The 13,618-nt window shown below is 61.9% G+C and overlaps 1 protein-coding gene across 2 annotated transcripts in view; it reads left to right on the top strand.

The window, feature by feature from the left end:
* The window catches only part of VAC14 (VAC14 component of PIKFYVE complex), a 78,657-nt gene that overhangs the window by 29,576 nt on the left and 35,463 nt on the right, over positions 1-13,618 (top strand). For both annotated transcript variants that reach the window (XM_052655526.1, XM_052655527.1), the window contains exons 13-14: positions 4,966-5,122; positions 13,322-13,454. In XM_052655526.1, the coding sequence (XP_052511486.1) occupies positions 4,966-5,122; positions 13,322-13,454 (290 nt within the window). The remainder of the gene's footprint in view (positions 1-4,965; positions 5,123-13,321; positions 13,455-13,618) is intronic.

Consider the following 13,618-nt stretch of genomic DNA (forward strand, 5'->3'; position numbering starts at 1 on the left):
TCCACAGCAGCCCTCCCAAGCAGAAACCGGCTCAGAGAAGTGAGGTACCTAGGTCGGGATCTCGGCCTGATGCCCCGTGAGTCAGTGAAGGTCAGTACACCACCCGCTCCTCCGCCCCTCCAGGCCGGCCAGGCCCGTCTGTGCCACTGCAGCACTCGGTACCCCAGACGCGTCTCATGAGTAAGTGCATAAGCAGGAGGCGGGCAGATGGCAGCAGAGCACACTGTGGCCCTTTCTGCCCTCTTCCTCGCTCGCGAGGGCCTGGGCCTGCCCACTTGGACAGAGCTGAGTGGGGCTCACACGGGGCTGGGGTTGAGCAGAGACCCAGCAGCAGCCGGGAGGCCGTGCTGCTGTCCTGGTCGTCGCGGGCCAGGCCCTGGAGACAGCGGCCCCTCGGGCTGTCGCCTGGTGACTGAGCTGCCCCAGGCTGCCCTGCGCAGAGGCCCCTCCCCATGCCTGCCCGCTCACAGGGAGAGTTCATCTCCTGCAGGGCACCTGCCAGTCAGAGCTGCAAGTGAGCGAGGGCTTCAACAGGAAGCCCCGGGGTGGGAGGCGGCGGGGGGGCCTGTCTCCAAGCCGGCTCACTACGGGAAGTTGGGGGCCTGTTTCCACACTGTCTCACCCTGGGAAGATGGGGGCCCTGTCTCCATGCCGTCTCACCCTGGGAAGTTGGGAGGCCTGTCTCCACTCTGTCTCACCCTGGGAAGATAGGGGCCCTGTCTCCACGCTGTCTCACCCTGGGAAGTTGGGGGCCCTTATCTCCACGCCGGCTCACCCGGGATGGCCTTGTCCCCCTCTCCCCTCAGGGCGGTGGCTGGACGGTTCCAGCTGCCAGAACCCGCACTTGCTGTCACCGAGGAACTTAATAAGCATCAGGGGCTGCCCTTTGGCAGTATGGCATGGAACTGGCGCCTTGGAAGGACTTCTGAGTCCACTCGAACAGAAGAAAAAGGAAAGAAAACTGTTCCTGATTCCTAAGGGCGTGCGTTCAAAGTCAGGCAACAAACCAAGACAATTCTTGTTTCTTTTATTCAAGTTGTTTTTTGCTTTACCGAGGCGTACAAGGGCTTAATCAGGGTGGTTTCCTCAGTGGGAAAATAGGTCTAAGGCTGAGCAGTACCCTTGCTCCCACCCCCAGATCTGGGAGTCTTTTTGGCAGAGCTGCTCCGGTGGTGTAGAAGGCAAGGCTGTGGGCCGCCTCCCCAGGGTGCTGGGCCTAGCCTGCCCCCGCCCCTTTAGTGGGAAGCTGTTCTGGGAACACTGTCCCCTCAGGCCAGGCTGGGGCTGGTTGCTGCTTTCTCCAGCCCAGGTCTGCTGTATCGAGGGCCAGTGGGTGCCAGCTGCCGCCCCCCAGAGCGGCACAGGGGCTCGGGCACACAGGAGCTGTGCCGGGGCCCGCGGACATCCTCCCCCTACTCCCAGCTCCCCGGGTGCCCCTCCTGGGCTGGCGGCCCAGCCTCCTGGACTGGGCTCTCTGGATGAGTCCGCCAGGTGTTGGGGCTCGAGAGACCTGATCCCCTGGGCTGCAGCCCTTGTGAAGGAAGGGGACAGGCTCCTGTGCGGAAGGAGGCAGGAGGCCACAAGGCTTGCCGTGCAGGCCCGGCCTAGCTCCCCTTCGTTTGCGCTCAGCTCCGTTCCCCAAGAATAAGGGGTAATCCAGCCTTCCCAGGATCTCAGCTATGGCCCTGCAGCTGCCCTGTTCTGGGCGGAGGCATCAGCTAGGCCTGGGCGGTGCCCGCAGACCTTGGCCTCAAGCCTCCAGCCTTCGTCCCCTTCCCCACCAGCCCCAACGCAGCCCTCAGAAACTCACGTGGCTTTCTGCTGGCCGGGACTGCGGAGGGCCCAGCCCAGGGAGTTCCTTCCCTGCTTGTGGGACTGGAAGGCTGAACCTGTTGACATCTGGGGCCTGGTCAGCTGATCAGGGGCCTAGCCAGACTCTGGACTGAGTTTCTTAGAGACCTGTGGGTAGAGAAATGGAAGGTTTTTCCAGCCATCTCGGCAGAAGCTCTCCAGAACCATCCATCTTCCATTTCCTGCCCAGCTCTGCAGCTGCCGGGTGCCTCGCCTGGGACTCCGTGTCCAGGGGTCTGGGTGGGAGGAGAGGACAGGCCTGGGGGCTTAGCCTTGCAAAGCTCTGGGTCTCCCCTGGTCCTGAGGTGGTGAAGGGGCAGGCAGGAGACAGAAGGGCACCTCCTGCAGCAAGGGGTTCTCCAGGGCTGGTCTGTGGACACGTTGCAGGGACAGAGTGCCTGGATACACCAGTCAGTGAGGGGTGGAAACAGCTGCTGTCTAGGAGACTGTCCTTGGCCCGCTGGAGGGCAGGGGCTGACAGCCTGTTGTGGCCCATCTAGACAGTGACTCCCCTCCCATGCTGAAACGTGCCCTTTGCTGCTGTCTGGTCGCCTCCTAGAAGGAAGGCCTCCCTCACTTTGCTCCCCAAGCCGTGGAGGGTGTGGCACCCCATGCCCCTCACCCCGGCCGCCTTCCTCCCGGAGCTGCTTTGTCAGATGCTTTCTTCCCCAGTTGCCGCTGACCTTTTCTCTCCATCGGTGGCCAGCTCGCTCAGGGACCAGCTGATGCGCCTTCCCCCCCGCCACCCCCCAGCCCGTTGCCTTGGTAACCGCAGGCCCTCCTGCTCCTGCAGAATATTGCTTTCTTGTAACCTTTTTCCCTCCCTCTTCTTCCCCGCTTCTTTCTCTCACACAAAAAGAAAGCACAAGTGTTTTATATTCATTCTGCGAAAAGCTGTGTAGCGCATACTAATTGGCGTGGCTTCCTCCCGCTTTCTGTGAGCCTTTCCCATCCTCTGGGCCAGGACCGCGGGCCTGCACCGGCATGGGCCCAGCCAGCCTGCGCGCTGCCAGGGGGACTGGCTCTGCGTTTCCTGAGGCCGCGTGGGGCATTTCTCCCCTGTGTCCAGGCCCTGAGTGTGACCAAGGCCGCTGAGACCACCGTGTCCTTGCCGAGGGCCGTGAGGTCTTCAGGGACGAGGCGCGCTAACAGCCTTGCTGGCACAAGAGCCAGGTCCAGTGGAGGGTGGCTCCTGTGGTCCCCGCTGCTGTCCCAGGCTCCCCATTGACGCCACCCCCCGGGGCCGCCCCCCGACTCCGCATGCAGAGGCAGAGGCAGAGGCCTGGCCTAGGCCTGCGTCAGGATGGTGGTCACCCATAGCCACGTTCAGCTTGGACTGTGGTTTTGCTGGTCCACTGGGGGAGAGTCAGTGGCTGCACTTGATGGGCTGGACTGAGAACCCCGAAGTGGCTCCCCACCAACTCCCCATCTCCTCTTCACGCCATTCCTTGCCCTCCGTTTTGGCAGCCCCTCGCAAGTCCTTGGCTCTAGAGGCTGAAGGAGACAGTGTTGCTGTTTCCCAGCTCCCACTTAAGGGGGCTTCCACTAGTGTGTGTGTACACAAATACACACGGTTTTGCTCCAAGCTGACCTGTCTGTTTGCTTTAGCCCCCAGGGGACCAGAGACAAGTCCTTCGATATGTAGGCACGAGAAGGGTGGCCAGGATTAAAGGAACCTGTAGACAGTATTTCCGGCTGTAATTGTACAGAAGTGTCTGGTCTGCATTTGCGGGTTGATGTTAAACTATAAAACGAGAGAATGTGGAATATGAAGCGCAGCTTTGCTGGCCGTGTGGTCCTGCGGGGGGAGGAGGCGTGCGGGGACGAGTGACGCAGATGCTTCTGATGCAGAGGTGAGGCTGGAGGCCTGGGTGTGTGCACCGCTGTCCCTTTCCTGTCCCCATGCAGGGCCGCCGGCAGGCTCGGCCCCAAGATCCCCGCACAGAAGTCGTGCAGGAAGCAGCTCCTGAGATCGGCACAGCGCCCTGGTGAGGGCGAGTCCCCAGGGCACACAGGAGGAGCCTGAGCCCCCTGGCCCACTGCAAAGCCGCGCTCAGACCACCCCTGTGTCTGGGTGACGGTCCTTGATGACCTGCCCTGCCTGGTGTCCGCCCCCACCCACACCCCACTCCGGGGCTGGGCTGCCGCTCAGGTTCCGGGAATGTGCCTCTGGGTCTGGTCCCGCGTCGGTGAAAAGCTTCTGCTGGTTAAGAGAATGCTCTGCGTGCCTCCCTCTACCCCCAGTTCCCTGGCAGACCTGGGCTCAGCACTTCCGAGGTCCGGCAACCCCCCTCAGGCCATGCTGCCAGCCCCGGGGCCATAGGCACTGCTGTCGCAGAGCTTGTGGGCCGCCTGTCTCCCCAGGGTCACTCTCATGGGGACAAGGCCCAGGGCCCTGTGGCCTTGCCTCTCCTCCCACCAGCACTGGCCCGGCCCTCAGCTGGCACCACTCAGCAGAAGCTGGGGAGGCGGGTATGGTGAGTTCACTGGTTCAGAGTCAGGCGACTGATGTCAGGGTCGAGAGTGAAGCCAGGACTGTGAGCACCGAGCTCTGCTCGTGGACGAGAGCTGGCTCCTTGAGGAGGCACCTGTAGGCGAGACCAAGGACAGGCAAGGGCTCCCCTCCGGCTCGGAGCCGGGACAGCTGCCTCCTCTGGCCTCCGCCTCCTTCACAGGGCCACTCAGGGTGCGGACCTCTCACGGGCCAGGCCTCTCAGGCGTGTTGGGTCTCCCCAAGCATATTTTCCAATAGGGAAGTAACCCACTGGACCTGGTGTGAGTCACTGTGGCCCGGGTGGGGTCAGCATCTGTCTGAGTGCTGGTTGACATCGAGGCCTGGCCAGCCCGGGGCCCCCACTGCACAGGTTGGGCCCTGGGCCGGAGACCCTCGTCTCCTGGGGACCAAAGAGCAGTAATCCTTGAAAGAGCTGACCCCACCTTCTCTCCCCCACTTCCTGCCGTCTGCTGTCTGCATCCTTTGCAGCAGTCTGTGAGCACTGAGAGCCATAATCCGGGCGGCCCTCAGCGGCCTGGTGCCCCTGGAGGCAGCTCTCCATCCGCAGTCACGGCGCAGGATGGGGACGCTTGTCCATCATCCTCTTCTTCTCTCCCCAGGTTATCCTGAAGGATCTGGAGGTGCTGGCAGAAATTGCTTCTTCCCCTGCAGGCCAGACAGATGACCCAGGCCCCCTCGATGGCCCTGACCTCCGGGTCAGCCACTCGGAGCTCCAGGCGCCCACCCCCGGCAGAGCCGGCCTGCTGAACACACCCGGTGAGTCTTCGCTTGTCGGATGGTTGTGGCCTCGGGGACCCTGGGCACGGCGCTGCTCAGTCTTATCCGGGACCGGCTGCTCTTGGGCCACCCTCCTGATCTCGAGAGCTCCCAGGGATGAGGGCCAGCAATGTGCCGCTCTGCAGGCGGCAGGCAGCCTGACCCTCCCGCCTCCCACTGCAGCAGCCCCCAGCCTCACAGGAGACCCTCACAGCCCTTTCCCTCATCTCCCTGCCACTCTCGGCCCTTTGAGCCACTGGCTGAGTGTGAAACCATCCGAGTCAGCAATGGTCTTTTCCCCTGGGGCGCCGTCACCTGGTCAGGAATCAGGGAGCCCAGAGCTTGGGTCTCATGGGTGAAAGACCTCGTCAAGAAGCTAAAAGTAACACGCCAGGCGGCCCAGGCCGGAGAGTGGATAGCTCAGACAGGGTGTTCCAGGCAGTCCTCAGACGTGAAGGTGGCCGCTACGCCCCTGGAGCCCCCACCTCGGGGTCCCTCCAGCCACAGGTGGCTCTTCTCCTGGGGCCAGCGTGACTCCCGGGTCCTCCCTCGCAGGGAGACACCACTGCCTTCCAGCAACACAATCCTGGAAAATGCCCAGGGAGGCAGCTTGGAAGGAGCATACCCGGCAAATCTTGGGCATTTGCCTGGGGTGTCTTGTCCCCTGAGCAGCTCTTGACATCCAGATACGAGGTCTTAGACCTCCTCTGATGGAAAAGCCAAGAGTCAGATACATCTGGGGGCTTTTCAGTGGTGGCTTCCCCCCCACAGCCCCACTGCACCGTCCCCAACGGCGTCCCAGTCCTTGGCCCTGAGAGCACCTGCTCGGTAGAAGTAGGGGCCAGGGCTGCCAGCCAATCCCAGAAGGCCTGTGTGTCAAAAAGTGAATGAAAATCACTCAGTCATGTCCGACTCTTTGTGACCCCATGAACTATACAGTCCATGGAATTCTCCAGGCCAGAACACTGGAGTGGGTAGCCTTTCCCTTCTTTAGGGGATCTTCCCAACCCAGGGATCGAACCCAGGTCTCCCGCATTGCAGACGGATTCTTTACCAGCTGAGCCACCAGGGAAGGCATCTCCCTAGTGACACCTGAAGTCAAGCCCCGGCCATGGGGTGTCCCACAGGGCCCAGGCTGTGACCACTGTGCACGCCCCGCCTGCAGCTGCTCTTGTTTCCAGCTGCTTCTGACTGAAGGCAGGAAGGAGTCAGGGGCTCTTGCGGCAGCCCAGCGTCCTTCCCTGGTTCCGCAGGATGCAGCGGTGTCCCAGCCCGCGCATTGCTTCCTCTGGACGTTGGGCTGCAGCCGGGAGGCTCCCGCATCCTGACCGCGCAACCCCTGTGGACGCTAAGTGCTCCCCTCTGTTCTCCCATCCTAGGTCCCCAGATCAGCACTTGGGCACCAACCTGCAGTCTCCGGACGGGTGGCTGGGCTGCCAGACGCTGGGTGGGGGGCTCACTGAGAGGCAGCGGGGCCGGCAGCTGAGAGGAGGTTTCCTGAGGGTGGGGGCGGCCCCCAGAGCTCCCTGCCCAGGAAGCCGAGACCGCACGTCCTCGGGGAGAGGCTGTGGTGACACAGCCCCGGGCAGGGGGCGCGTACCCTCTCCAGTGGGGCTGTCTGATCTGCCCTTCCTCTGTAAGGGAGGGAGAAGGGTACGGAGAAGTAGATGACTGAAGCGCTTCCTGGCTGGCGGAGGCGTGGGCCGGAAAGCAGCTGTGCACAGCCCGCCCTGGAGGGGCAGGGTGGGAGCCCTAGGCTGCAGGGCCCAGCCTGGGGAGCTCCGGGAGCACCCTCCACTGCTCGGAACAGGAGCTGGAGCAGCTTGGGTGGCAAAGAGCTCTGCGCCCCAGCTTCTGGCCCTGTCAAGACGCCTGGGCCGCCAGGGAGGCCGAGGTGATGAAGACTTGCCCCAGCTCCCAAGGCTGTCAGAGTGGCTCACATCAGCCAGGGCCTCTCCCTGAATTCATAGAAAACAGCTAAGTGTGCCAGACGGGAAGAAATTCCATCCTGGAAAGAGCACCACGGAAGTGTCCGCAGCCAGTGAGACTCCCTGCTGCGGGGGTTTCATGGCACCATGTGCCCTGCATGCCCTATCAGCGGGTGGCATCCACCCAGCGCGCAGTCCACGGCTGGTCTGTTAGGCGGGCCGTGGTTCTCAAAGGTCAGGCTCATGGCAGTAACCAGAAGTAGGGCTGTGCCCTGTTGCCGTCTGCCTCGGCCACCTTGGGGAGGGCAGGAGGTGGGCGCTGGTGTAGGACACAGGTCAGAGGGCACCTGGAGACGCATACACACTCCGTCCTTTCTCCCACGGCATCTCTGCACACGTGGGGTTTTTCTGTCTGCTTCGGCTGGTCACACACAGCGGGTGTGAGGTAGACCGTCTTCCAGTTTGGATCTGCCTTCCCCTGGCTCACCAGGGCACAGCTCTGAGAACTTGCAGGTGCAGGGCTGTGTCTCTTTAAGACAGATCACCCGCCCTGCCACCCCTACCAAGGGAATTCGGAAAACTAAGGAGGCAGGGAGCCTAGCAAAGATGAGACCAGTGGCGCGGTGCCTGCATGTCGGGCCTGTACACTCAGACCGTGCAGACGGAGTGCGTCGGCGGGCCGTCACCGGCCTGGACAGCTGCTGTGCTGGCCTCGGTGTCAGTGCAGTGGTGCCCGGGGCTGCAGGCTGCGTTGCCCACTGGGGACGGTGCTCTCGCCTGGCCTGGCAGGGACAGCCCTGCCTGCAGTGCAGAGCGGTGTGGGTGGAGGCGGTGGTCTCCCTTCTGCCCAACCCTCTTCACTCCTGGCCCCAGCAGAGCCTCGGGCTGGGGAGGGGGCCGCTGCTGGGACATTCAGGAGGACCATGAGCTGCCCGGGTGGGTGGCCCCGAGGGAAGCCGTCTCCCTAAGTTGGGCTTCCGTGAAATGACATGAAAGTGCCCAGTTGGGTCCCCCTGTGACTTGGCAGTGTCTGCGCCTCCTCTGCCCGGCTCCACACAGCTGGGGCCCTGCCAGACTCCGAGAAGAAGGCCTGCAGGGAGGAGGGCTCCAGGTCGAGGCCCTGCTGCAGGAGGGGAGGAAGCTGGGCCCCACACAGCCGTGTGGTGACGTGCGCGCGACCAAGTCCCCTAGGACGGATGTTTGCCCCCAAACCCAGCCTTCCCAACCTTCCTTTCCGGCCCGTTCTTGGGATGAAACTGCTCAAGTCATTGCGCAAGGCTGTCTGCTCCCACCTCCAAACATGTAGGCAAAGATGAGTGTTCTGATTCAGTTTCATTGCTTATGGCCCAGCCTGGTATGACCAAATGCAGAGATAAACTCTAAAAGCGTTAGATAAACTAACCGAGAAAGCCGTCCCTGGCAGCTCCCCGAGGACAGCGGTGACTCTGATGTGCTGAGCTCTCGTTTGGGACCGGGCTGTGTTTTCGGCACTTTCCCCATGTCAGTTCACTGGCCCCTCCCCGTGGGTCAGCCCATCTCTTGAGGAGAGTGCTGGCCCAGGAGCCTACTTCCTTCCCCTTCCCGTGGCCCCCCTCCCCTCACCAGCCAGGGGTGCTCCCAGGCCCTGCCACGCCCCTCCTCTTCTCTCTTGCTCTGAAGCAGGCAGCTGGACAGCCTCCTGGAGTTGGGGGACTGCCCGGGGCAGAGGGCTTGCTGGCCTTTGCACAGAGACCAAAGCAACTGCATGCTAGATCAGTCCGCACCGCAGAGGGGGCTGGGCCCTCTGACGTGGGGGCTGCCCGCCCCCTGAGACCCCTGTCCCAGCCCCTTCCCTCTGAGCACAGGCTCTTGGTCACACCAGCCTCCCCGTGCCGGCCCCGCCCTCAGGGCACGTTCACTGCAGGGGCTGGGCCGTGGGCTCCTGGAGTCTGTGAGGCTCCCGCCAGGACCGGCCCAGAGGTGTCGCCCCCGCAGACCCCCACCCCCAGGCGGCGGCCGGACCTGCCCTGGGCATCCGTGGGCCCTTCCCCGCCTCCCCCAGGTGGGGCAGTGACGCTCTAGCATCTGGTTTTGTTGAACTGTAGCGCGTGGTGTATTGAGGCCAGAGCTATTTTTATCCTGACATGTGAGGCTCGCACACGTCATAGCCACAGAGCTCAATCCAAAACGTCCCGGGGAGGCTGTTTGTCGGCGCTCTGCAGAGCCTCCTGTCGCCACATCAGGCTTCACTTAGGAACATCTGCAGTGCCGGCTCGCCGGCTGCACCGGGCCAGGCCCTGCACACCTGGTGCTCCTGGCGGCATCTGCCTGCCCTAGGCCAGCGGTGCTCACGTGAGCCTCCTGCCCGAGCCCGCATCTCTGCAGCAGAGGCCAAGCCAGCGGTCCTCGGCAGGAGAGGGAAGGAGTCCTGCTCTCCTCGGCCCCGAAGGGTGCCTCCTCTTGACACCAGGCTGCTCCCAGCCCTCCCCTCACCTCCGACCAGCACCCGCCATCCCTCCTGGTGCAGGCCTCCCAGCTGTCCCAGCAGACCCTCGAGCACGTGTTGGGGGGCAGGCCCTGACCGCCCCGTCCTGGGGGCCACAGCCCCTCGCCCTGACCTGTCCACCCAGCAGACCCTCGAGCATGTGTTGGGGGCAGGCCCTGACCGCCCCGTCCTGGGGGCCACAGCCCCTCGCCCTGGCCTGTCCACCCAGCAGACCCTCAAGCACGTGTTGGGGGGGTGGGCCCTGACCACCCCGTCCTGGGGGCCGTAGCCCCTCGCCCCGGGCTCTTCTCAGCTGGCGAGAAAAGAGGCCAATCCAATTGCGCGTGCAGACAGGCGAGAGGCGGTCGCCCCATGGGGAGGAGCAGGCTGCGGTCGGGCAGAGATGAGTTCAGCTGAGAGAGGCCTGGCACTCCCCGTGGGAGCACTCCTGGAGACTTCCTTCTCTCTCCACCCCTTTTCCCCTCCCAGGCCTGCAGCCCTGCCCAGAACCCTCTCTCCAGTTCCACTTCAAGCCGGTTGGCCAGTCAGAGCAGTGGCTGGTGGACCAGGGAAAGGAGGCCAGGAGGGAGCGAGGTGGCCCCCACCCCATCCTTGGTGGTCGGGAGAGGCGGCCGCCCTTGCCCAGCCGGCCCAGCCCGTGTTGCCCTCCCCAGGGCTCCCCGCCCGCCCCTGCAGGGCCCTCTCTCCTAGGGCAGCAGCCTTGACTGGAGTCTGCTCTGGCAGGCGGAGCCGGAAGGACCATAGGCCTCAGGCAGCTCCACAGCCTCTCCCGGCAGCCTCGGAAGGCACCCAGTGCCCACTTAGCTTGCTCCCAGCCTCCTGCTCTGTGAAGTAAGGGTGAAGCTTCCATGGTAACCACTGCGCTGTGAGAACAGGACCCTCTCGACACGGCGTCTCCCACATGTGACTCTGCCCCACCCCTCCCTCCTAAGGGCCTCCTCGGCTCCAGGGTCCACTATGTGGGCCTGGACCTCCAGAGTTGACCGTGGGCCCCAGAGGCAGCCGTGGCTCAGGAGATGGGACCCATTTGCCTTACTCAGTGCTCCTGGTTAGGGCAGGTTTGCTGGTGGTAACAGCCCCTCTTGTTCGAGTTCAGACTATGTAGGAGGCCCCAGGCCTGGTACATTACATCTTCTGTCTCATTTAATGTGGGCTTTCATTGCCCTCCCCGCCCGACTCCAGTACTCTTGCCTGGAAAATCCCATGGATGGAGGAGCCTGGTGGGCTGCAGTCCATGGGGTCACTAAGAGTCGGACACGACTGAGCGACTTCACTTTCACTTTTCACTTTCATGTATTGGAGAAGGAAATGGCAACCCACTCCAGTGTTCTTGCCTAGAGAATCCCAGGCACGGGGGAGCCTGGTGGGCTGCCGTCTATGGGGTCGCACAGAGTCGGACACAACTGAAGTGACTTAGCAGCAGCTCATTACCCCCATCTTGCAGATGAGAAAACTGAGGCTTAGAGGGTTAAGAAGTTTGTCCAAAGTTGCACAGCTAGTCAGGGGTTGAGTGAGGATCTGATCTCAGGTGTGGTGGACTCCCAAGCCAATCTCTAAACACCATGTTTGGGACTTCCCTCATGGTCTGGTGGTTAAGAATCTACCATCCAATATAGGGGACAGGGGTTGGGGATTGAAGATCCCACATGCCACACAATGCAGCCAAGAAACACCCACTGCCTCTGTAAGAACCGAGCCACCCAGGACCTCTCCCCAGTGCCTGCTGAAGTCACCCAGTCCCCAGGCCCTGGAGGCCGTGGCCGCGGGTGGGGAGGATTTCTTTATGGTCAGTCGTTGTTTTGATCCCTTTGTCCTCTGGAATATTATGGAACCTAAGCCTGCTAATGGATGGGACAGGGACATAGGAGCCACGGTCACCCAGCACCCAGAAGGCTGCAGGGCACTGGACCCCAGGCCACAAGTACCTCCACGGGCCGGGGGAGCCTATGCCCTCCAGCCAGGCCTCCATGGGGGCAGCAGAAGTCATGTCCTCAAGTGTGGTGACAGGGACATGGGGCTCCTCACAGCTGTATCCACAGCCATCTCTTCAGAGTCAGCCCCAGCTGGGCCTGGAGTAACTTGATCCGTAAGAATGTGACACTTGATTCTGCAAACAGCCCCTTGGGGGCGGAGAGCAGACTATTTGCCATTCCAGAGACACTCAGGACGGCCCTGGGCCAGGCTCTTCTGGAAAGGGACCCAGAACAACACACTGTAGGCAAGAAGAGCCGTGAGGCCTGTCCTTGAACTGGCTTCTCATGAAGGGCTCGCCCCGGGCACTATTCACAGGAGCTGTCCAGGAGGTTCCGGAGAGAGGACAGTAGTTTGAAGGTGTGGCTCCTAGTGAGGCCTCCTCACAGACCAGTTCACAGCCAGGGGAAAAAAAAAATCAGGAAACCCCTTTTCCAGTTCCCAGCCACTTCCCTGAAAGGACCTTGTGACGATATAAGGAAGTCTGAGTTCAGCAAAACAATAGACCTCCTGGGAGAAGGTTTCGCTGCTGCCTCCTGGCCACGGCACCTGCTGAAGTCGGCCTGCCAGGGCTTCTCTGTAAGGCTTGCGTATGCTCTGGACGACGGTTCCACACACTCGTGCTTTGGGTTGACGCTTCTGGGAGCTGATATCCCCTCGCACAGCCAAGCCTGATTCCCAGAGACCCCACTCCCTGCTTGTTTCACTGAATGGCACCCTTTGAAAGGGTGAACTTGATAGTATATGAGTTGCATTGCAATTAAATTGTTACCAAAAAGAAACCAGATGCCCTGTTCATGCGTCAGGCAGGTGGACGTGAGGAGCCCTGCCATTGCCACCACTGCTCTCCAGCGTGCTGAGGCCAGCACGTGCTAGAAAGCAAGGACGGGGCGCCCCCAGGGCTGTGTGGACGCACGACGCCCCAGCCCCACCCTGGTCCCCTCTGCACCGGATGCCTTACACAGGGCCGGGGTTTAGGCGGGGGCGGGGTGGGGCAGGGGGTGCTGTTTCTGGCCTTCCGTGTATTTTCAGCTGGGATACATAAGGGAGTGGAGGAGGGAGTGGCAACCCACTCTAGTACTCTTGCCTGGAGAATCCCTTGGACAGAGGAGCCCAGCGGGCTACAGTCCACGGGGTCACACAGAGTGGGACACGACTGAGTACCCAAGCACGAAAGGGGGAGGCCTGGAGTGTGCTTCTGGTTGTGAAGCCGCCTCGAGGTCTTCAGGGTGCGACTCTGATGGCACGTCTGTGCCTGAAGATGAGGAATGTCTGATGCAGAACAGCGGGTGCAGGTGGAGACGCCTGGTCGCGTTTTGCCAGCGTGTGCCGCTTTGACTTCTCCTTGAACAGCAGTGGGAAAGGGGTGTGGCCTCTGCCTCTGGGGCCGTCTGTTGGCTTTATCGACCACTGCGGCTGTGCCTGCCTTCCCTCTTCTCTGTGACTTGCCATTTGTTCTTAACCCGCCAAAGCCCAGGTGTATTTTATTTATTGGGATGATGAGTTAAAAATGTGTTCTGTTTTTTCAGAAACACCTGGCACCTAGCGCCTAGTCTCATGTAGGGAGTCTTCACTAAGTGATGGAGTGTCCGCTGGAGGGGTGGCCAGGGGAATGGGTGCGTTTGTAGCGAGCAGGGTTGTATCAGCTTGCGCACACGTGTTTGGTCCTTGCTTTTTTGCTGCCAGTGTGGCCCTTGATTGATGGTGTTCCCTGATCTGGTTGCACAGGGACTCTCCCCACCTTTTTGGCGTCGATAACTGTTTCCTTTCTGTGGGCATGCAGAAATAAACCCCGTTCTGTCCCTTCCTCTGTAGGTACCAAAAGCTTGGAGTGTTCTCCTTCCACCCCGACCATGAACTCCTACTTTTACAAGTTCATGATCAACCTTCTCAAGAGGTTCAGCAGTGAGCGGAAGCTCCTGGAGGTCAGAGGCGCCTTCATCATCAGGTCAGTTCCGGGAGCATCCCTTCTCCCACGGCCTCGAGTTTCATCCTCACGTGGTGCAAGGGGTCGAGGCAGCCGTGGGCTCTGCTTCTCCAGTGTGTGATGATTGCAGGAGGAGGGAAAAGCCGGGAGAGGAGGCTGAGAAGGGGGGCCTGAGAGGCAGAAAG

This window comes from Budorcas taxicolor, chromosome 18, assembly GCF_023091745.1.
Source record: "Budorcas taxicolor isolate Tak-1 chromosome 18, Takin1.1, whole genome shotgun sequence".
Lineage (NCBI taxonomy): Eukaryota > Metazoa > Chordata > Mammalia > Artiodactyla > Bovidae > Budorcas > Budorcas taxicolor.